The 22,202-nt window shown below is 35.8% G+C and overlaps 2 protein-coding genes across 2 annotated transcripts in view; both read right to left on the bottom strand.

Moving 5' to 3' along the window:
* Positions 1–980: 980 nt before the first annotated feature.
* On the bottom strand, positions 981–4,828 carry LOC117113055 (dehydrogenase/reductase SDR family member 11-like; the record flags this gene model as incomplete). Its single annotated transcript, XM_033256283.1, is given in 5 exon segments — positions 981–1,067; positions 1,940–2,072; positions 2,257–2,351; positions 3,065–3,274; positions 4,613–4,828. Coding segments are annotated over 5 exon segments (663 nt in total), but the record flags the coding sequence as incomplete, so codon positions are not given.
* Positions 4,829–8,577: 3,749 nt separating this feature from the next.
* LOC117113034 (dehydrogenase/reductase SDR family member 11-like) overlaps positions 8,578–22,202 on the bottom strand; it is a 15,302-nt gene continuing 1,677 nt past the window's right edge. Inside the window, exons 2-7 of the mRNA XM_033256257.1 lie at positions 16,845–17,054; positions 15,896–16,026; positions 14,223–14,349; positions 12,264–12,350; positions 10,181–10,246; positions 8,578–9,899 (exon numbers count right to left, since the gene is read on the bottom strand). Of these exons, the coding sequence (XP_033112148.1) occupies positions 9,858–9,899; positions 10,181–10,246; positions 12,264–12,350; positions 14,223–14,349; positions 15,896–16,026; positions 16,845–17,054 (663 nt within the window). The 3' untranslated portion in view covers positions 8,578–9,857. The remainder of the gene's footprint in view (positions 9,900–10,180; positions 10,247–12,263; positions 12,351–14,222; positions 14,350–15,895; positions 16,027–16,844; positions 17,055–22,202) is intronic.

Here is a 22,202-nt window from a genome sequence, read left to right as displayed (position 1 = left end):
GAACATTTTATGCAGTTTTACTTCGCAGCACTTCACTTGCAATTTGCAATTTCTAGTTTTAGCTTTGTTCTAGCAACATTTCTAAACGCTATAGACTAGTGGCAAACGGTTGAGCCGATTTCAATCAAACTTGGTCATTAAAACCATTGACACCTCCCATACATGGGTCAAATGTCACATTGGGGTCATCAGGGTAAAAAAAACCCCAAATATTTACAAAAGATTACTGTTACGAATATCATAGGCATAAGGTGTTCCGGAATTTGGGTACTGTCTGTTTGTTTATTCAAATTTTCCACACATCATAAAACAATCTCAAGTGCCGTTTTAATTTGTACTAATAATATAAAATGGATATTTATACAAGGTAAATAAGCTTAATTTTCATATGTAAGTTATAAGAAAATAGTAAGTATTAATCAGCATGGAGAAATAAATGTGTGGGTGGAATTCAAAATAAGTTCGGAGAACTTAGGTCATGACCCCTATGATATGTTTTAATCGTCGATGTTTAGACGGAGTAATTATTGGGAAGTAAACAATGATTAAGTAAAAAACAAACAAAAAATTATAATTATAATTATAATGTATAAAAGGAATACATTATTATACACAAATACATACACATACATATATGTATAATTATACATATACATATGCACATACATATACATACAAACATCACCCTGATCAAGGCAATAAACCCTGTGGTAATAGGAGATGCCAACTTTGCGAAATCATCACCACCGACACACCATTCACAGTACCGGGCACTACACATCAAATATGCTCTCCTCCATTAGATTGTACATCTAATGCTGTTTATTTTATCTATTGTGATAAATGTAATAATAATAAGACAATCAACATTTCAACTTGCCAGACCACACTAAATTATGCCCATCTGTTCATTGGAATACAATTAATTCCACATAGGTTGTACTATAGTTAGTTGGCAAGAAATCAAACCTGAACATTACCTTGAGTTGTTTATAAAGTTGTCTTCCCCTTTCCTCTCCTCTCATTCTGATTGAAAACTCAGTCTCAACACATCCAGGGGATATGCTCTAAAATAAAATATAATATAAAAATGAAATATAAAAATATGTTTCTTGATTCATTCACTCACTCACAAATTGATATATTGATGACTTCAAAAGTCTGGGAAAATAAATTAACTAATAAACTGTATGTAGACAAAGGAAGCAGAATCATACAGCAAATTATCTAAACCATACTCAAGTTGGTGTGGAAACCAGTAGGGGAAGGGCACATCCCCCCATCCCCATTTTGCCACTAAATTTTTGAAATTTTATTACTTAATGCATATTAATGTTATGTATTGAAATAAGTGCTACACACTTATCTATTCTGAAAATGTAGTGGTGTGGTGACAAAACAGAAATGTTGAACTGATTTAAATCCCAATTTGGAGAGACTACGTTTCAGCGTTTAATTAGTTATCATAATATAATTTTCTGGATAGGTAAGACCTACAGTATGAGCTGACCTCAGGAAGAAAATGAATTCTAAATTAATTATACAGTGTAGTAAAAACATGCGATTTGAATTTGCAGCACATTATATGCAGTGGCGTATCCAGGTGCGGGGTACACACATCTCAAAATATTACTCGCCGCCCCCAAAAAATCACAGTCAAGTAGTTAAAAATCACCTTATTTTTGCAAATTAGAGCCTCTCAACTGATCATCAAGGTCCCCTCCCCACTTTACCATCGCACCCCCATCACCACCCCAATTTAAAGTATTCTAGATACGACAGCCAAGAAGGCTGTCTGATTTCTAAGAAAATCCTTTGAATTGCCGGAGACCTGGGCTGTACTGGTGACAACAGCAATGAACAAAGTAATAATAATAATAGCTTGGCTGGTTCAGAAAGGATCAATAATGAAAAAGCCACATAAAAAAGTGTAACCAACCGTAATTCTGATGTTCAAGTTTTTTGATCTAAGTTCTTGTCGAAGTCCCTCTGTCATAGCTGTAACCATGTGTTTTGTTCCACCGTAAAATCCCATGGTTGACCCTGGTCCAGCAATTCGATGTCCATCCATACTTGAACAGCAATAATCATCAATGTCAAATCAATGTCAAATATTACAAATAATATATTTCAAACAATAAACTGTAATTTTCAAGAAATTTAATCAATCTAATTTGATATTATTATAATTGTTTTTTTAACTTTAAAACCTTTCATTTATTCAAAAGCTTTATGTAAAACTCTTTACACAGTTACCTGTTTATATGAAATACATGTCCATCGTTTACACCCCTCTCCATCATCTGACTAATAGCCTCTCTTGTACAGACTGCAAGGGCCAACACGTTCACCTGTTCAAATTTACAAAAACAAATTTACACAATTAATAATAATAATAATAATAATAATAATAATAATAACAATAATAATAACAATAATAGTAACAATAATAACAATATAAATAATAATAATAATAATAATAATAATAATAATAATAATAATAACAAAGTGTTTGTTGTTCTGCCAGCTAAAACTCAAATTTGCAGGGATGTAGTTATGGTGGGCGGGGCCACCCAACCTTGAAGTTTTCCACCCAGTCTAAAGCCAATTTCATGGCCCTCCACTCACACTTATTAACCCACTTTTCCATCCTTACAGTCAACTTTTATTATTTAGAGTTTACCATGTTATCATCCACCCACCCTTAAAACGTCAATCAACCACCCTTAGTTTCCTACAACTACACTCTGAATTTGGGTTGGAGTGCGTCCTCACTAATTATTATGAAAAAGCTTTGTTAAAACGAATGGGATTTTTGATCGATACACTAAATATTTAAATTTAACAGAACACATGGTAATACATTTGGGTAAACTTAGGAAAAGCTATGCTGAGATAGGTTAGACCAGTAGGCATTGAGGGACAGAACTAAAAAAAAGTTTAGTGAATGCTGCAATGTTATGTTAGGCTTGCAAAATAAGCACGTAATTTTATAATCGGTATTCCTATTTTCCTTTTGTTTAACAACATATATAAATCATGTTTTTCAAGTAATGTAGCCTACCTCCAACATGTATCGCCAATGTTCCGTTTTTCCAGACATCAACGGACATTCAAAGGAAAGACCAGCGTTGTTGACACAAACATCAACTCCACCAAACTTTTCCTTAATTTCAGAAAACATAGCTAGGATGTCCGTCTCCTTACTCAAGTCACATTTCACTGGGTACAGAAGACCTGATGAATTCTGGGACTTGAGTTCCTCAGCAATTGCCTAGAGAAAGCACACTATTAATCAAACATGAAATTGGATAGGTGCAATGTTTTCTGACAGCAAACTCAAATTTTCTCACACTATATTGACCTTATCCATGTACCTTCATTGCAAAGAGAATAACTATACTATAGATTACAAACCCGCCCACGTTTTGTCTGAACTGTCACACTTTCAGCGTTTATGACCCATTGTTTTGACCTCAAACAAAATTTGTGAATAACCCAATTTTGATATAATAAGTCGTAATTTGTCCATTATTTTATTTGCCAGAAACACAATGGTTCCTTTATTGCAGCTATGACAAAGAAAAGTCTCTGGCGGGATCGAATTGGGCGATCTCTCGCTTTAAGGTGGGTATCATGTTGATGAGCTACTATACTTGATAAGATTATTACAAGATGTTCCTGTTAGATCAAACTGTTATTATTATTTATCTATTTGTTTATATATGTTTGAACCTGGGTCTACAGCGCAAGAAGCAGGAACAGTACCTCTCGGCATGGTACACATTTGCAGCATAATTATGCATTTTGGCATAATTTGGACACTGTAGCACTGTATGTAGCATTATTGCTACACATAGTTTCGTGAAAATTAATGTAGCATACATAACATAAATTAGAAAAAACAAAGTGTTTATTCTGCCAGCTAAAACTCAAATTTGCAGGGATGTAGTTATGGTGGGCGGAGCCACCCAGCCTTGAAGTTTTCCACCCAGTAGCCACCCTTGTTTTTTTTTCCCACACCGTAGCACTGCATGTAGCATCATAGTTTCATAAAAATGTGGCATTTACATAGCATAATTTAGAAATTATGTAAATTTTGTTACATTTAGAAAAATAAATTGCAAAAAAGTCTGAGAGTGCCATTTCCAAGCACCTAAAAGTGCCTAGTCTTTAAATTTTCTCACCTCATTTAAAAAGGCAATTAAGTAAGGGAGTGTGGAAGTGAATGGGTTAATTCCACTAGGGGAGGGGTGGGGTGATGCTGCTCTATCGAGAATTCTTAGGAAGTGAAGTTTTTTTTAATCATTGATTGAGAAAAACTTTATTTCTGCTATTTGTAACCAAAATGTCAGAACAAAGCGGCCAATATCGCATAGGCCTAGGCAATAATTGCATATGAATATATGATATATAGGCTAGCAATGATCACAATAGTATTAAACGATGTATAAACTTACAACTACTATCAGGGAGTTGTTATAGTGACAACTATAACAACTCCCTGCAACTACTAAGCCTAACCTAGTCTAGGCCAACTATATAGGCCCTCCTACTAGAATAATAAATAGGCCTAGCCTCTACTACTACTAGGCCTAGGGCCTAGACCTACCTTGACTTTGTCGAATCCGTTGTTGGCACATCCAACGACCTTCATTCCGTGTCCAACCAATTTGCGAGCAATTGCTGCTCCAATTCCTACAGAGGCACCAGTTACCAATGCTACCCGTCCAACCCAACGTTCTGCCATGATTAGTAATAATATTGCACCTCTCTCCCTCTGACACGTGCACCAAAGGAATCACCAAAGATCAAAGGGCCTAGAGTACCTAATTTGCATAAAGCGCCACCACACTACAATCAACTATTTCATACCGTCGTTCTATCCAATTTACATTTTACGCCCACAAAATGTAACAACACTCCGCCCACATAATGTAATAGTGCCCACAAATGTAACAACCAGCACCCACAAATGTAACAAACAGCGTCCACAAATGTAATAACTATCATCGCCCACAAATGTGATAAAACGCCCACAAATGTAACAACAAAACAGGACATCTTCGCCCACAATGTATAATTTTCTTTGGATAAATCTATAAGTGTACGAATAGTGGGGAGCCCAATTGCTAAATGTGACCAAAAACGTATTCATTCAATTCATTTAAAATCGTGCACAAAATAGTTGAACAAACTTTAAAATATGTTCCGAATTTGTAGTGCATCAATCAATCAATAAATTTATTAGCAATAACACCTTCAGATCGGTGGCACACACAACAATAATTGTGGTGCATCCAAATTAACAAATTTTACAGACAGTGAAGTAAATTTAAAAGTAGGCGTATAAAGAAACACAATAGAAATAGAATGCTTAACTTAATGCTAAATAAAACCGAAAAAATTAATTAACGTAATTGATAAAAATTCAAACAGGCTAATAAAAATCACAAACCTGTAAATCAAACAAAAGCAACATATAAAATAAATTTAGAAGTAAAAATGAAAGACAAACAAATGTCAAAAGTAGTACCATGTCAATGAAACATTGCTCTTATTAAGATAAATTATTTATGGAATTATGGAGAGGAATTAAAATTGATATGTTTCGGACAATCAGAATGAATAATTACAAGATCCTGTATATAATAATGAGATCGGATACACAACAAAAAAGCGGTGCATCCAAATTAACCATTTTTACAGACTTATCGTACTGTGGTACAAAGCTTATGTAAATGTATACCTAAATGAAGGAAATAGCCTTGAATTAATTCAAAGAATACCAAGCTGTTTCATGATCTGTTGGAAAAGATTTGGAATACAATCCTCTTGCCCTCTGGCATTGCTGGCAGTGGGAAGTGATTAGGTTGCGGTTGAGTACATGTAAAGAAACTAGTTGTGGTTATTGAAATGTTAAACAAATATTGACGCCAACAGAACAATATGATCTGCACTATTTTCAGCAATGTTCAACCAGGGAGTTGGTGAAACTAAAAAGTAGGCCTATTGATGAAGTATATTCACACAAAATAGATAAACAGCTTTAGGTAGTATACCTCCATGAAGTATACCTCCATGAAAGAAGCCAAACAATAACGTGCGTGTCGACATTACAATTGCTTTAGAAATACATCTTCAAAAATAATTTTCTAGAGCATATGCACTATGGTACGGACTATATTTAGTACTAAATTAAGAAAATAATCTTGTAAGTAATTCAAAAGATACGAAGCGGTTCGTGTCTTGTTTTGAAAAAAAAATGATCTTACAATGAGGAAATTCATGATGTATGTCAAAAAAAAAAAAANNNATATATTGTAGGGTTCTTGATTCCCTGACCCCGGAAAATTTCTCCCGTCCGGAAAATTGGCCATTCTAATTCCTCCGCTCTTCCCAGTCGGGGGAACATCAGACCTGATATACCGTTGACTCTGGCGGCACCACTGGGTATACAGTAATAGTATTGAGAATAGTGTTGCTTTCATTTTAGGTGGGAGGAAGGCGCTTATTTAAACAACCATTAAATTTAACATTTGGTATAACTTAGCATAATTTCCTATCAGCCCTTGACATAATTTGATTGGATCACTGCTGGTCACAAAGAAAGGTATAGGCATATTCATTTAAGTATTGCGGACGCATAAATAACGCTAAATGTTTTGATTTTAAAGAAGATAAAGAGTAGTTAATGTGATCTACCAGGATGGAACCGGTAGTTCGAATGGAGGAATTATTGTCTTGCTTAAACAGCTTGTTTACCACCTTCCTTGCATCATTCTGAAAATGTTGTATTTTTAAAATGTTTATAATTTTTTTTTAAATCCAGACCCCCCATAACCCCACCCCGTCCCTTTTTCATCCACACCCCGACAAAATACCCTCTTTTATCAAGGCTTGACGAATAAAATTCTTATGTTTACTAAATTCATCAAAACAATAGGGATGCCATAATCAGTACGTGGATGTTTCAGCATTATAAAGGTATAACCAATTTCCCCCCGGGTATCACCAATCTCTTTGGGGTATCGACTTAAAAATAGAAAATTTCTGTTCCCCAAACTATTTCCAGCCAACCGTAGAAAATTTCATCGCAATCGCTTAATGGAAACTGTGTTGTTGTTAAGGAATTTCTTTGACTACTGCTGTGATTTTTCATCAACTTCTTCAGTACTTTTAAGCCCTTTTGCTCAGAACTTTATAGGCCAGTTTATAGAGAATAATTATAATTCAAAATAGCTTAACTTTACACATAATTGTCCACTTAAGGTCACTGAGCCGTCATTATAAAGTTAATTATGTGCTCTATTCATTTACATTTAAATAAAAAAACATGATAGAGTACGAGTTTACAGACCTTTAAGTTTTGTGATCTTGGGTCATAAATGTCTGGGAGGGTTAGGGTTCATTTAACATGCTGCAAAAATTGGTTCTTATTTAAATGTGATGGAGATTCAGTCCTTGCCATGATGGAGAAGATACGGTACCAGATGTGACAATTTTCAGGTTATTTCAAGTCAAGTGTTATTTAAGGTCAAGTGCTGGAAAAAATTTAAAAATGTGATGGTACATAGTTAGCAAAATTAATGAATATCCTCGTTCATGGAATTCCTTGCCATGATGGAGACGATACGGTACCAGATGTGACAATTTTCAGGTTATTTCAAGTCAAGTGTTATTTAAGGTCAAGTGCTGGAAAAAAATTAAAAATGTGATGGTACATAGTTAGCAAAATTAATGAATATCCTCGTTCATGGAATTCGTTCGAATAAACTCGAAAATTCAAAATAGTCGCCATATTTTTTTTTTCAATAATCATAGTTATGGAAGAAATTTGTTTAAAAACGATAAAAGTGATTTCCAGAAATGTTTATACCTCCATTTTCACATGTCCTTATAAAACGCAAATTAGCTTAATTATACAAATTAGGTGGAAAACTATTATTAGGACATCCGTATTTCGACAACCGCTGGTGTAGAAATTTGATTTTCTCTCAAAATATTCAGTGTATGCATGTTTCTAATTTCTTTATGAGATATATCTTCCGAAATTGACATCTTTGACCACTATAATACCTCCATGTTTTGACATAATATACCGTACTTCTCATATAGCCTTCGAAGCGTTTAGAAAATACTATCTCCCATTGTTTTTATTGTTCGTATTTTTATTTGTACGCATCATTATATCAAACGCTTCTGTTACAAAGTACACGGTTTGGCAATTTTTTGGGTCTCCTACATTCGAAGTTAAAAGAAAATTATTACATTTGTGGGCGAAGAGGTCATGTATTGTTGTTACATTTGTAGGCGTTATCACATTTGTTGGGAATGATCGTTATCGATTATATTTATAGTCCTGTTTGTTACATTTGTCGGCGCTGGTTGTTTGTGGGCATTATTACATTTGTGGGCAGTGTGTTGTTACATTTGTGGGTGTTTTCACATTTGTGGGGTCAAAAGGGAATCCAAAAAATGGTAGATCAGTATTAGAAGTTTCTTTTTTTTTTTCTTTTTTTTAAAACCAATAATGTGTTTATGCCTAAAACAAAATACACAAAAATACAACAAAGATCATTTTTAAATCTATATTGAAGAGCAAAACGATCACATAACAAGCAAGAGTGGCCTATTCCAGCCTTTTAGCTCATTAAAAAAATATTTTTCGTTGCAGTTAAAAAAAAAATACAGAAACAAACAAACTAAACTGCCGAACCTCGACATTTTGGGTCGGTCCAACACAATCATTTTTTATATTTGGCCTAAACTAACCCCCTGACACCATCTCGCCGCCTGCCCCCTCTATAGGTTTTTACATGAGTAATTATAATGCGTTTATTCAGAGTGGCGCATTCAATAGGGAAAAAAAGAGAAAATTATGCAATTTCCGGCCATAGAGGTGTATTTCCAGGGGACAGTGAAATTACATATTTCAAACTCCTGGATCCACTACGGCAATTGTGCCACCAATTTTCTTGATTAGTTCAGAAACAGCATTGTTGTTACGGTACTTTAGTATTTTGCTTTTTGACATTGACACAAATCTAAGAAAATGAACGAAAAATAATATTGCTATGGTACACATTCAATCAATACATCATGGTATTTAAGCATAATTATTTACAGTATATTTATTATAGAAAATAATGTTGTGTACTTGAACTATCAGGAATAAATAATACAGATAATGGCATGTTTTTTTTTCTTTTCAGTCGACTAGGTAATTTAGTGACGAAATTAATATCCAAGAAATTAAGTCCAAGGCAAGTGTATGGAACCTTTAGCCTAATTTTCTACAAAGCTTATTGTGTATAGTTTGACTACTTGATTTGGATAAAAGCAAAGCTCACATAGACACTGAATTTTAACTGAAGAAAAAATGCACCATAGTTACACTAAAGAAAAAAAAATAACGTAAACTAGCATTAACCGTTCACTCCAGAGTTTACAGATTCCTGTAGTATTGTATGGCACCCCATATTATTGTAGGTCTCGTATAAATGAGTGATTTGTTCATTGTAATACAGTATTCCATTCAATCAATTTCATACAGTAGGCCTATGCCTTTAAATAGCTTGGACATGGTAAACATTTTTTCAGACTAATCGATTCCCCTGTCCGTAAAGTACTGCATGTTGAACTTGTATGTGGTTCAATTCATGAATTTATAACTTCAAATAAGATAAATATTGCCATGATGATGGTACAGGTTCACAAGTACAGAATGAAGATAAAACTGACTTCATTATGCATCCCAGTGTCACGACATGAATTCGGGCCAAATATTCCTCATGCACCATTATTCTTCCACCTAAAACTTCCGTGATCGTTCGTTGCCAATCTTAATTATTATCTTATTGTAGCTGTTCCACCGCACGAATGTGTATATCATGAATCTGTGAACAAATATCACTTAACATGAATATTTTGAATTAATATAATAGCATTATACATTAGGTCTGCGTGGCATTATAAAATAGCCTACTTGTTGACGTATTTTTAGAGTGAGCATCCATATATCAGTGGCTAGATATTGTGTTTTGTTGCAAAAGGGCATGGTTTAAAAATATAGTTTGAATAATGATTCACGGGTTATACATAATTAAAATTAAACCAGGATTTAAGCATATGGAGCGTGACATGTAGTTATAACAATAAAATAAGACATGAAAATTACTTGGCAGTGCGGTGGGCAGTGTAGGGCATGAACCAGTTGATCAGCAATGTCTTCCGGTCGGAGAAGCTAGCAAATTATGAAAAGGAAATACATATTACTACTGAGAAATCAACCAATTTTCTACACTAATCACTTTTGAGTAATGTAGCAATGTTTATTCATAAGGATACACGTTTAATAGAATCAATTGCATGAAAGCGTCATGTGTCCAATGGTATGACGTTAAACTACATTCAGGCAGAGCAGGCAGGTGGTATGTGGGATTAGTCAGTCCTAATTAACTTCTAACCGTATAAACCTCTCTGTGACTGCCGGAATGGTCGGCGTCATAAAACCGAGCGGGTCCCTGGATATGGGGGAGGGAACTGGCTGCCTTACGAAGAGGTTGGGGTTGTGGATGGCCAAATGCTAAGCCTACCGCCGAAAACGGTAGACGTCGATAGCGGAGTGGCGATCCTTCGACTATCTAGCCTTTAATTTCTCATGATGTAATAGTCGGTTATATACAGATTGCCTTTCCAGAAAACGCGTACGGCTCTCTTCAGGGCTAAGGCACGCTGAACTGATTGCAAAGTCCATGGAGATGCATGATTTAAGACTCATAATAATATAAGTAGGATTTTGTAAAGATTCTTCATGGAGAAGAAGCCCATTGTTATTGAATATATTCATTGAATCCAACGATAAGTACACTTGACTTTGGATTATCAAAAACGGCCTTTAATACCTAAGCCAACGCCTCAAATGTTATTTTCGGGCGTCTAGAACACAACAATTTCGGACCCCCTAGGACAGTGTTGTCTCGATCGGCCCAACGTTCGGCCCCCCCCTTTCGCACCCACCCCCTTTTGGACATTTCTGGATCCGCCCTTGGTTTCTCGATAACGATTGATTTCAACTCGCCGGGGATTATTTTTGGCCCGTGAGATCAACTCTAAAATAATTTGCGGCCCTTGAAACAAATTCACTAAGAACCAAGGTATTAATTATGCTGTTGGGGCTGTGGTAAGAGAATGTAATATTATGGCACTTCTAGATAGCCGGAAATGGCACTCACAGACTTAAATATTGTAAATATAATTTTCTTTTTATCTCCATTTATAACACTTTTGACAAATTTGGTAGGGTCCCGGGCCGACAAGGCCCCTCCCTTTAATCCGACACTGAATGTAATATGATATATGCCCAACAGTCGATTTCAGAGACAATATGGTGCTATGTATCAACAAAGTCCTTTTTGGCCAGGGGGCTAGATCGAGAAACCTAAGGTTAGGGGCCTCTCCCGGGCCTCTAGGTATCGGGGGCCCTGCGGACCGCCGCATGGGAGCGCATAGGCGTTACGCCACTGGGGGAAGGGAGCCGCGGCTCCCCTGGATACCGTACGTCCCTGATTTGAGTAGTCCTAATGAAGCCTTAATAAGTTTACTTTGAATTTTATCGAGTTTGTGAATACAGAGTTAATAACATTGAGAACCATGTACAAGATTTATACAAGAATATTTTTCTAAATGTTTATGTTTTAACTTCAGCTGATGTACCATCCTCCCAGATTATATAAAGTATTATCATTTTATTACAATTGTTGACAAATTACAGCAACCGATCTTCATAACTGTCATTTAATTTTCACTTCAACTGATTAATTTGTCTCAAAATATTAAAATACAGTATACAAAAAATTAATTCTTTGGACATACTTAAATTTTTAACAATTTAGGGATCCGACTAACGGTCTATAAATCTGAAAAAAAAAACGTATATATTTTGAGGATTTGCAAGCTTACAAAAACGATAATGAATACGGTTACGTCATCAAATATCTATCACGACGTAGTCACCCATGCACTTTTGCATTTTACATAAATCAACGATTATAAATACAGATCGTACATTATCTATTGTCAAGACAGTTTTAGGCACGAATTACTATAATGAAAAATTCGTATTTGTTGTCGCTTTTGTAAGGTTGCAAAATCTTTCTATTATTTGAACCTGTTACATGTTCCTCATATGATACTTAATCATATACTGTTCACATTAATATTGACGAATAGCATAAATCTGGTATAAAAAAAGGACCTACCTTTAATTCACTAGATAATTTTTCCCCCTCTTCATCTCCAAGCATATTATTGAAAAAGTTTGTATCAACAGCGCCCGGCGATATACACTAAGAAATAAGAAATAAATTGTTGACAGGGAATTTTACTAATTATTCCAGCAATGCCAAATTTAATGCTGGACCTATAAAGAGTTTAATCAACCCCATGCGAGACCGTCATTCATCTGAACGAAAGAAAACATCTTGCCAATGGACCTTTCCGCTAAGCCCCGCCCCTTGGATGTTGTTGCTAAGGTTCCACAAGGCGACAGTGTTAAAACATAGGCGAACACGTGCGTTTGTGGGACAACACGTGTGTTTGTGAGACGCGCGCGTATTCCTAGCGCTGTTCTGATTAGTCAGTTGTTAAGTTTGATTGACACTCCGGAAAGGTCTATTGTAGCATACGAGACTACCTTAAAATTTAATCATTATCTTGCTTGATAACGTTTTTATCGTTTTTGTTTATGTGTAATCCGTTTAGTGTTAAAAAGACCACATTGTAAGATTGTAAGTCATTGCTTGACTATATGGACCATCCTTGTGGCTTTGATTTTTGCTGTTTTTATGTTTTTGGTTTTAAGATTTTTTGTACTCAGAAATTTATTGTAATTGATGTTATTTTCGGATAATGCTTGATATTTGTTGTTTCCCCCTTGTTTTTATGTAACTGTCGATTTTTGATGCTTTAATATTAAAATGACTCTTTTATTAAAATTTGATATTGGAAGCTACTTTTTGAAAGGATTTTCATGTATTTTAAACTGTGTGTGTATTGTTGTATAAAGCCGAATAAAATCAATCAATCAAACAAAAACGAGAGGAATTTGGGCATACACTGCCTTGATATCGTCACAATATAATAGATAGGGACACGAACCTCACAATGTTGCATGGGGAGGCGTACGCCCTTCAAAAATTACTTCCCCCCCCCCTAAAAATCACGGTCAAGTAGTTAAAAATCTCCTAAATCACCTCATTTTGCGAGTTAGCACCCCCTCAACTGATCATCGAGACCTCACCTCCACATCAACTTTGCTCCCCACATCAGCACCCACACTTCTAAATACGCCACTGCATGTAGGCCTTTCGACACGGTGATGTCAATGCGAGGTAATTCCAGGTGATGGTTGATGATGGTTATGATGTTGGTGATAATGATGATGATAATTATAGTCATATATATGATAATAAATAAAATAATAAACATAAGAATATGACCTCACTTATATTGACAGCTTATACGGATAACATATCACTCTAACGGTTTAATTAGAGAAAACATCTCCTGTCCAAATTCTTAATTTAGTCTCAATGATAAACAATGAAAACTAAAGATAGGCGAGGAGGATGATGATGACGTAATGCGGACGATGGTATCGTCGTAATGACGAGGGGAGGTGCAATACTATAATAACTGTAGTTTTAGTTTATTATTTATCGTAAAATTTATCATGAAATATACTTTTAAATAAAAACGATTAAAATTTTCACGGGTACTCATAGGCCTACTAAATAGTGAAAGCTTAGTAAGTGGCGTAACCAAGTTGTGGTGTGTCAGCCACTGATATGCTCTGTCCCTAGTTTTGCGACTTTCGATAAGTTATATGTAATATTTCTATTGAGACTCTTTTCAAAATCCTGGATACGCCTCTGAACAACATCACAACTGAGAGAAATTTATATACAATTTCAAAGTATATGCGAATGTGAGTTTATACGTGCTGATGTAGAAAAAACATGCGTACAGCAATTAACCTTTCCGCTAAGGCCAGCACCTTGGATTTCTAAGGTACCACTTTCAAGCAAAAGCATCTTTAAACGCGGGCGTTTATGAGACAACACGTGTTTTGGGACACGCTTGTATATGTGTACGCATGTAATTTCAAAGAAATTCCGAAGTTTTAAAAATTCATAATAATATGACGATGGGTAACTAACCGTAATTCTGATGTTGGAGTTCTGTAAACGAAGTTCCTGTCGAAGTCCCTCTGTCATTGCTGTTATCATGTGTTTAGTACCGCAATAGAATCCTAACGTTGAACCAATGCAAACACGATGGCCGTGTATAAGAGACAGATATATATGTATATGTATATATATATATGTATATATATATATATAATTATAAAATTATAATTAATAATTTCAGTAGAAAATGGTTACAGTTAAGTACAAGATAATCAATGAAAATCAAAGAACTGTGCCTCACGGGGTAGGGTCGATCATTCCTGGGCCGCAGCCGGCATACCCCAATATTAACAATTTATAGGTGTTATTTAGGACCCTAATGGCAGATGGATAGAAACTATTTACTATTTATTTATGGGATAATACAGTTCGAATACATTATTGGAATACTATTTACAGCGTTTATGTATATATTAGGAGCAATTGTAATCGTTTCTGTATTATAAACAATTGTTCTAACATGTGTATTATTAGTTAAGTCAGCGGTGGTTCCAGAAATTTGCCAACAAGAGTTCCGGCATGCCCGACAGGGGTCCGAACCAAGGGGGCGACTAGAGCCTCGGTCCGAGTCCAGGAATAAAAAATCCTGGTAGGGTACACAGGGAGAGTTTTATGGCTTAGCATGTTCCAAATTGTGTTTTTAGACCACACTGTTAGGGATTAGTAAAAATAATGATATTTGGATAGCCAAATTATATATTTTTTTAAATGTTTGATCCGACGACGGGGGGGGGGGTCAGGCTTGTCCGACGAGGGCAAATGTCTCCCTGCACACCCCCTCCCCCACCCGTAGGCGCCACCACTGGCTAGAGTGCGAGTTAGCGTGCGGTAAGGGATTTGGCTGCGAATTAGCCTGCTGTAAGTGATTTGACTTTTGCGCAAGGTGGATCTGTCAAGACATGAACTTGGTCTGGTAACGGCGAACTGTCTTGTGTGACTGTGAAAGGTAAGGCACTTTACTTCGTCCTTTGGATAGGTCGCTAAGCTGTTGATTCTGACTGCGTAAAAATAGCACGCTCTGCAGGGAAAAACGAATTTAGTACGGTACACTATTCGAAGGGCATTTTCTCCCTCTATATTGACAATCACTGTGGGCCCTGCTCTGCGACCGCCGTGGGTCCTTGAGGCCTCTGATCAACAAGGAACATTTACATTTTATAATTTTAGTTGATTTTGCTATAGATTAATAGTATTTTTAAAATACCACTGCAAAAAAATGAAACATTATAGTTTGATTTCTTTTTCTGCGTGATTCTTTTTATATACTATTTATATTAAGTTTTATGGTAAAAACCACACCTTGTCCATCCCAGCACTGTGGAACACAGTGAATGATTTTTGTCAATGTCACGACTAATTTGTAGTTAATAAATTAAATCATAAAATTAAAATTCATAATTAAAACACAGGAAAAGAAGTAAACCAACAAAATTTACAAGCAACCTGTTTAAGTGAAACACACATGGCCGTCGTCGACGCCATTGGATATCATTTGACCAACAGCCTCTCGCGTACAGATGCCAACTCCAAACACATCACATGGCATCAATAAAAAAAATGTTGCAATTAGTCAGAAATGAGGAAATTGGTTTGCTCGAATAGGAACATTCGATGTGATGTCATCATGACCACATTTAGGTCACAGTAAAAGAAGGAAACCAACAAAATTTACAAGCAACCTATTTAAGTGAAACACATGGCCGTCGTCGACGCCATTGGATATCATTTGACCTACAGCCTCTCGCGTACAGATGGCAACTCCCAACACGTTTACCTGTCAATAAAAAAAAATGTTGCAATTAGTCAGAAATGAGAAAATTGGTTTGCCCGGATAGGAACATTCGGTGTGATGTCATCGTGACCACATTTAGGAATGTGACATGATTTTAATAAATCGATTAATAAATCAATCAATCAAATCAATCTATCAATCAATCAACTAATCAATTAACAACAACAAACAAAAAAGTTGAAAGATACCTACTATAACCAAATGAACAAGTACCGGTACAGATAAACGCAAATGTTATACAAAAAAAGTTCATTATGTGGTAAGATAAGAAATATATAATAACACGTTAATTTAACATTTATGTTCAATTTTCCTTGCATGTTTCAATGAACAAAATCTGTTAGTATAGAATATAAAGTGGGGAGAAAAGAGGGTAAATTAAATTATGAATTTTTACATTCTTTAAAATTTGATAATATCTCCCATTATCGTTGCAGCAATTAAACTCATTAATATATTGCAAATTTACTATTTCATAATATAAATTGTATGATACCCTCCAGTTTGAGTCCAACAATTAAATTAGACCATATTTATCTTTTCCCTGTATTGTTAAAACAGCCCCACCAACATACTTTAATAAAACTTGTTTCAGAGTTGAAAACTTCCTTATTTGGACAATGGACTCTTCCGCTAAGCCCCGCCCCTTGGGTATTATTTTCACAAGATGCTTGTGGTGAGACACGCGCGTATTCCTGGCCCTGTTCTGATTGGTCAGTTGTTAACTTTGATTGACACGCCGGAAAGGTCTATTTCACCAAACTTCTACACATGCGCCAACTGTAACTAATCATATTTACCTCCAACATGTATCGCCAGTGTTCTGTTTTTCCAGACAGCAACGGACAATCAAAGGAAAGACCAGCATTGTTAACACAAACGTCAACTCCGCCAAACTTATCCTTAATTTCAGAAAACATAGCTAGGATGTCAGCTTCTTTGCTGACGTCACATTTAACTGGGTATAACAAGCCAGATATGTTTTGCCTTTTTAGTTCATCGGCAAGTGCCTAAAAAAAAGATTTATTAGAGTAAGTCACTGTATGCCATTCGAGGTTTTCAATTCGTCATTCGTGGTCAGTACGACGAAATATACAAGTACAGTAATGTAATGTAGCGGGACTTATACCGTAGCACACTGCATCGAAGTCTCAATGCGCGTAAATATTATGGTGATGGAATCTTAAGTTGTTACCAGTGCCCGGAAGAATATTATTTGTCTATAATACTTTTGTGAAAATCATATTGTAACCAACTAGATCGTAACAAACATTTAGCGAAGTGACTGTTCGCGCGGTAGACATAGCCAACCAGGATCTAAAGTTGCGATGACGCAGTTGAAAAAACCTTGTTGCTTTCATTCGTTGATTCGCTGTAAGGGCTGGGTAGAACGCCCTATTCTTAAAATAGCATTCACATTGATTCGTCTTGGTCGGGTTAACCTAAATTCAATTCAATCTTGTTCACAACTTTCTCAAATAAAATATTTAACATTTTTATTATTATTATTATTGTTCGTTGGTATTGTACTTGTTATTATTTCTGTTTTATTAAGTTTATTTTACGGATTTTCTTTTGTAAATTTGGTAAATGCTCAGTACGGTATATTTTGTAGGTCTTTGTAATTTTGCAAAGGAATTTCATTTCATTTCCTTTAATAAGTAGATTTACTCATTGCTCTAAGCTTGTTCTCCACAATCGCTACACGCTCTTCCCGACAGCTTTCGGTGATGCTTATTGGTCGGTCGATTCGGGTACCTTCCATGCGTCGGGGACTACACGCGGTGAACGATTGCACTGAAAACACTGTAGCGACCGTGTAGCGATTTTAAGGAACTTAAATTTATTTTACCGTTTGCTTTTTATCTTATTCATTTTTTGTTAATTACTTAAATACATTCTATTGATGTAATGGGATTGTCTTGTTAATTTGGATAGCCTATATTGTTGTTTTGAAAATCCCGTCATGTTGATGTGTGCCACTGGCGTTATAAAAGTACGTTCAGATAAATTATTATATTTTCCTGTGTTTGGTGTATGTCTAAATGTATACAGTATTTGTAAATTCCTGCCTACAGTTTTAGGTCTACATGTGTCAAATTTTCACAGATGATTTTTGATATTAAAAACACTTAAAACTATGATATCTCAAAAGCTGTATGAAACGTTCTGGAAGTCTTAACCAAGTTGCAAGGAAGACAATTATTTTATTTTAGTGGTGATCCAGTTTCCGGCGTGAAGTTGTGTGTGTGGGGGGGGGGGGGGGGTGGTTGCCATTTAATGTGCTAACGTCCCAGACCTAAATATCGCATCAACTCATTATTGGATCTGAATGAAACTTTTAGAATGGTTTGTCATAGTCCAAGGAAGAAATTATTAAATTTTGGTGACGATCAGGTGTAGGCTGTGGATATGAGGACCATTTTAAAGGGAACTTATATACGGTACCCTATACATGCTGAAACTCTTCAATAAATTCCCATGCTTGTGCTACCAAGTCCTCAAAAATACCCCGTAAATGCGGCACATACCCGTAGAAATATCGAAGAGTAACCCCCACTCCCCGGGGTCCAAAATGATTTGTCATGGTCCGAACCATGATTGAAGGCTCTTAATGGCTACCGGATCTCATAATTTTCTAAACTAGAAAGTGTAGCATATTTTACTCTAGTCAATTGCATAAATTCAATAACAGTGTCCACGATGAAATAGGAATGTGTGCAAACTCGACTGGTATAGGAATGTGTGTAAACTCGACTGGTTGCGATGTGTGTAAACAAACTCGATAGGTAGGGATGTGTAAACTCGATAAGAGGGATTGAATTCGATGTCCGTTCTGGCGTGTCGCAGCGTGACTATTAAACAATCTACAATGGAACAATCTTCGATCCTTGCATTGAAGTAAAATACATACATTCATAAAGTACCCGATAAATGTATATCCTATTTTTGTAGTGCATCGTACTGTGGTGCGAACAACAAAGACATGAATACAGAAAATACCTAGTCTTGAATAAATATACGAAGATACAAAGTTCATAGCCTAATATAACTTGTTGTAAAAAAAGTAAAAATAGACTCATCTGTATGTCAAAAATTATTTACTGACGACGATACAAAAAAAAAACCTGTGTAGGCCTCCATATATTTTTAGAACGCATTATTTCTCTAAAGTCTGATTATATATTGTTATTAAATCATAAATCATATAAATAAATTACTAATAAATTATAAATTGTTATTAATAACATAAATCATATTTTAAAGGTTTGTTTGTAATATTTATTACACTCCAATCAACTCCAATACATCAAAATAGAAAAATAAAAACGGCAAAAACAAAATGCAGTGAACAGAATAAAAAAATAGAGAAAGAAATGCAGAGGATAGATCTGTAAGCCCTGAGGCTTGTTTCCCTAGAGGTAGAGGTAACTGTTGTATTGATCATGGAATACATGATGTTGTATTTTTTTTTAAATAATAAATACAGTAATAATAATTGTCGACTCATATAGCGCATATTATAGAGACCTCTATAGATAATAGATAATAATTATCCCCGGTCATTGGATCTAGCACATATGGAGAGAATTCCATAATGTTGCAGCTGTAATCCAGGCCCGGGATTTATCAATCTCAGCTTAGCAAATGTCTTAAGTCAAAAAAGTTAAGATGCCCCTAAGCAAATATCTTAAGCTGATTTATCAAACTATCTTATATGGCGCATGCATCATAATCGACTTTTTAATTTTAAGCAATTTTGAAGCTAAGCAATATTGATAAATTTGACTTAAGCAAAAAATGCACCTTTCTAGTCTTTTCTAGCTGATTTCTAGTTTGATAAATCCGACCCCAGGTACCCACTTGTACTCCTGGGCAGGGACGTATCCAGGTGGGGGAGCCGTGGCTCCCCGTGGGAGCCAATAGAAATTCTTTCCTGGGATCACTTAAAATGAATACTTCTAAACATGTAAATATGCATCAGTACACGTTATACATAGGCCTAATAGAACACATAGGCCTAAGCGTGATTAAAAAAAATCTTAAATCCATAAATGTCAGGCCAGGTATTTTAAGATAGAAATGCAATACTGTGGTTCAATTTCGTTTTTATCCGTTTGCAAGTTTCTTTAAATGTTTGTTTAATAATACCACTACTAATAGTAATAATAATAATAATAATAACAATGATGATGATGACGATAGTAATAATTGATATTAATATTAATAACAATAAAAAGTGAAGAAAATTGTGCTAAATGCGAAAAAAAGTTGTGATTTGTTGATCATAATATACGGTAGTATATATAGTTAAAGCTTAGTAAGCTATAATTAGGCCTAAGTTGTCCTGTATATTAAGTATTTTATCCCTGATAAAAGATCATGATAAAGTTGTTGGCGTTTCATTTTGATTATTATAATGGTAATGTGATGATGATGAATTTTACTATATAAAAGTGTCATTTCCGGCCATCTCGAGAGGTACTACTGTATTTCCTCAAATTTTCTCACCTCAGCCCCAGCCATGGTGGGGCTGAGGTGGTTGTGAAATCACGTTTTTGAAGTAGGCCTATGTAGGTACATACTCAAAGACAATGTTTTTAAGCTTTGTTTTCTATGGTACACAAACACATTAATAAGATCTCTATGGTTGTCAAAAATCCCTGATAAAAGATCATGAGAATTTTTTTTGGCGCTTCATTTTGACTAATGGTGATGTGATGATGATGAATTTTACTAAAAGTGTCATTTCTGGCCATCTAGAGGTACTATTTCCTCAAATTTTCTCAACTCACCTCCAACCATTGTGTGGCTGAAGGTGAGTTGGACTCACAAAATGCCCTCCCCCTCCACCTTTCAAAACAGATCTGTGCCCTTCCCTGGGTATGACATAACTCCATCGAGTCGGCTCCTGATGTATGTCTTAGTGACTGCTGTTTGTTTTTAAGATGTGATCTGGTTTTTCATGTCCATTTTTCGTGATTATGTGGGTGGTTCCTCTGTCTGTGAAAGCCCCTCCCTGAGTCCTGTTTCACCTCTCTTTCGAATTTCTGAATCTGCCACTTTTGATTTATTATATAATTATTTTTTCGCTTATTTATAATGCGTCTATTGCAATTTTCACTTTATCCTCTCAAACAGTCCTAAGAACGTTCAGAGTGCGCTACTTCACAAGGGGATTCGCCCCCTTGACCCCGCCGGGGTCATACGTAATTCGCATAACGGCTCCCCCCCCCCCTTTCAAAATCCTGGCTACGCCCCTGCTCCTGCAGGGATGTAATTGTGCAGGGCGGAGCCGGACGGGGCCGCCCTGCCTAAAAGTCAACCGCCCAGCCTAAAGCAAAATTTAATGCCTTCCGCCCAGCGTCAAACCCATCCCGAATTCTTACTTTTTTCGCGAGATATCATCACATATTTCTAGCCTCAATTCTCATGCAAGCAGCCTAGCAAATAAAACAACATCGAAAAACCAACCAAGTGGAACTGCAAGGCTTTAGCGCTGATTGGACGCTCACGTTCTACTTGACTGAACAGTAAATTGTGTGATCAGCTGGAAATTGACACTCGTCCTGTATGCGGTATTGTTTTGAACGCTCGAGTTAATACACTGTAAAGATGGCCGAAGCGAGTGTAAATCGCTGAATGTCTGTTGTAAACTACATCAGAATTGCAGTGTCTGTATTTTTAGAAGTGAAATTTCTTTTACCAAATCACTGACAAATGTTCCAACATTTATGTCGGAGAGGTTAAGCCAATATACATCAAAGGGAGTAAAATATAGCGAGAATAAAACTTGTACATTTTTTAAAGAGAAGTAGGCCTAGCCTATGGGGATTGTGAATGATTCCCGTACGCTGTGCGCTACGCGACCCGTGGCAATCACTGGTCGGAAGGCTAAGAATAAAGCATAAAATCACAGCTTACAGCAAACATTTTTTTAATGTACAGCGACAAAGTGTTATATGCCAGTTATATACTACAGGCACATTTTTGAATTAGTTTTCATATATATATATATATTCTCAAATATATTACTTAACCAGAGAGCATCTGTTCATGATTACTGTACAATTTCGCTATTCCCGCATCCAATGTTTTGATTTTATACCGCATACAGATCACGTGACTACCCTGGCAGCAGCAAGCGCAAAGTGTCA

This window comes from Anneissia japonica, unplaced genomic scaffold (assembly GCF_011630105.1).
Source record: "Anneissia japonica isolate Jap-2015-1 unplaced genomic scaffold, ASM1163010v1 scaffold288039_len1115542_cov189, whole genome shotgun sequence".
NCBI lineage: Eukaryota > Metazoa > Echinodermata > Crinoidea > Comatulida > Comatulidae > Anneissia > Anneissia japonica.
The sequence above is the reverse complement of the archived record's forward strand: the minus strand, read 5'-3'. Positions and strand labels throughout refer to the sequence as shown.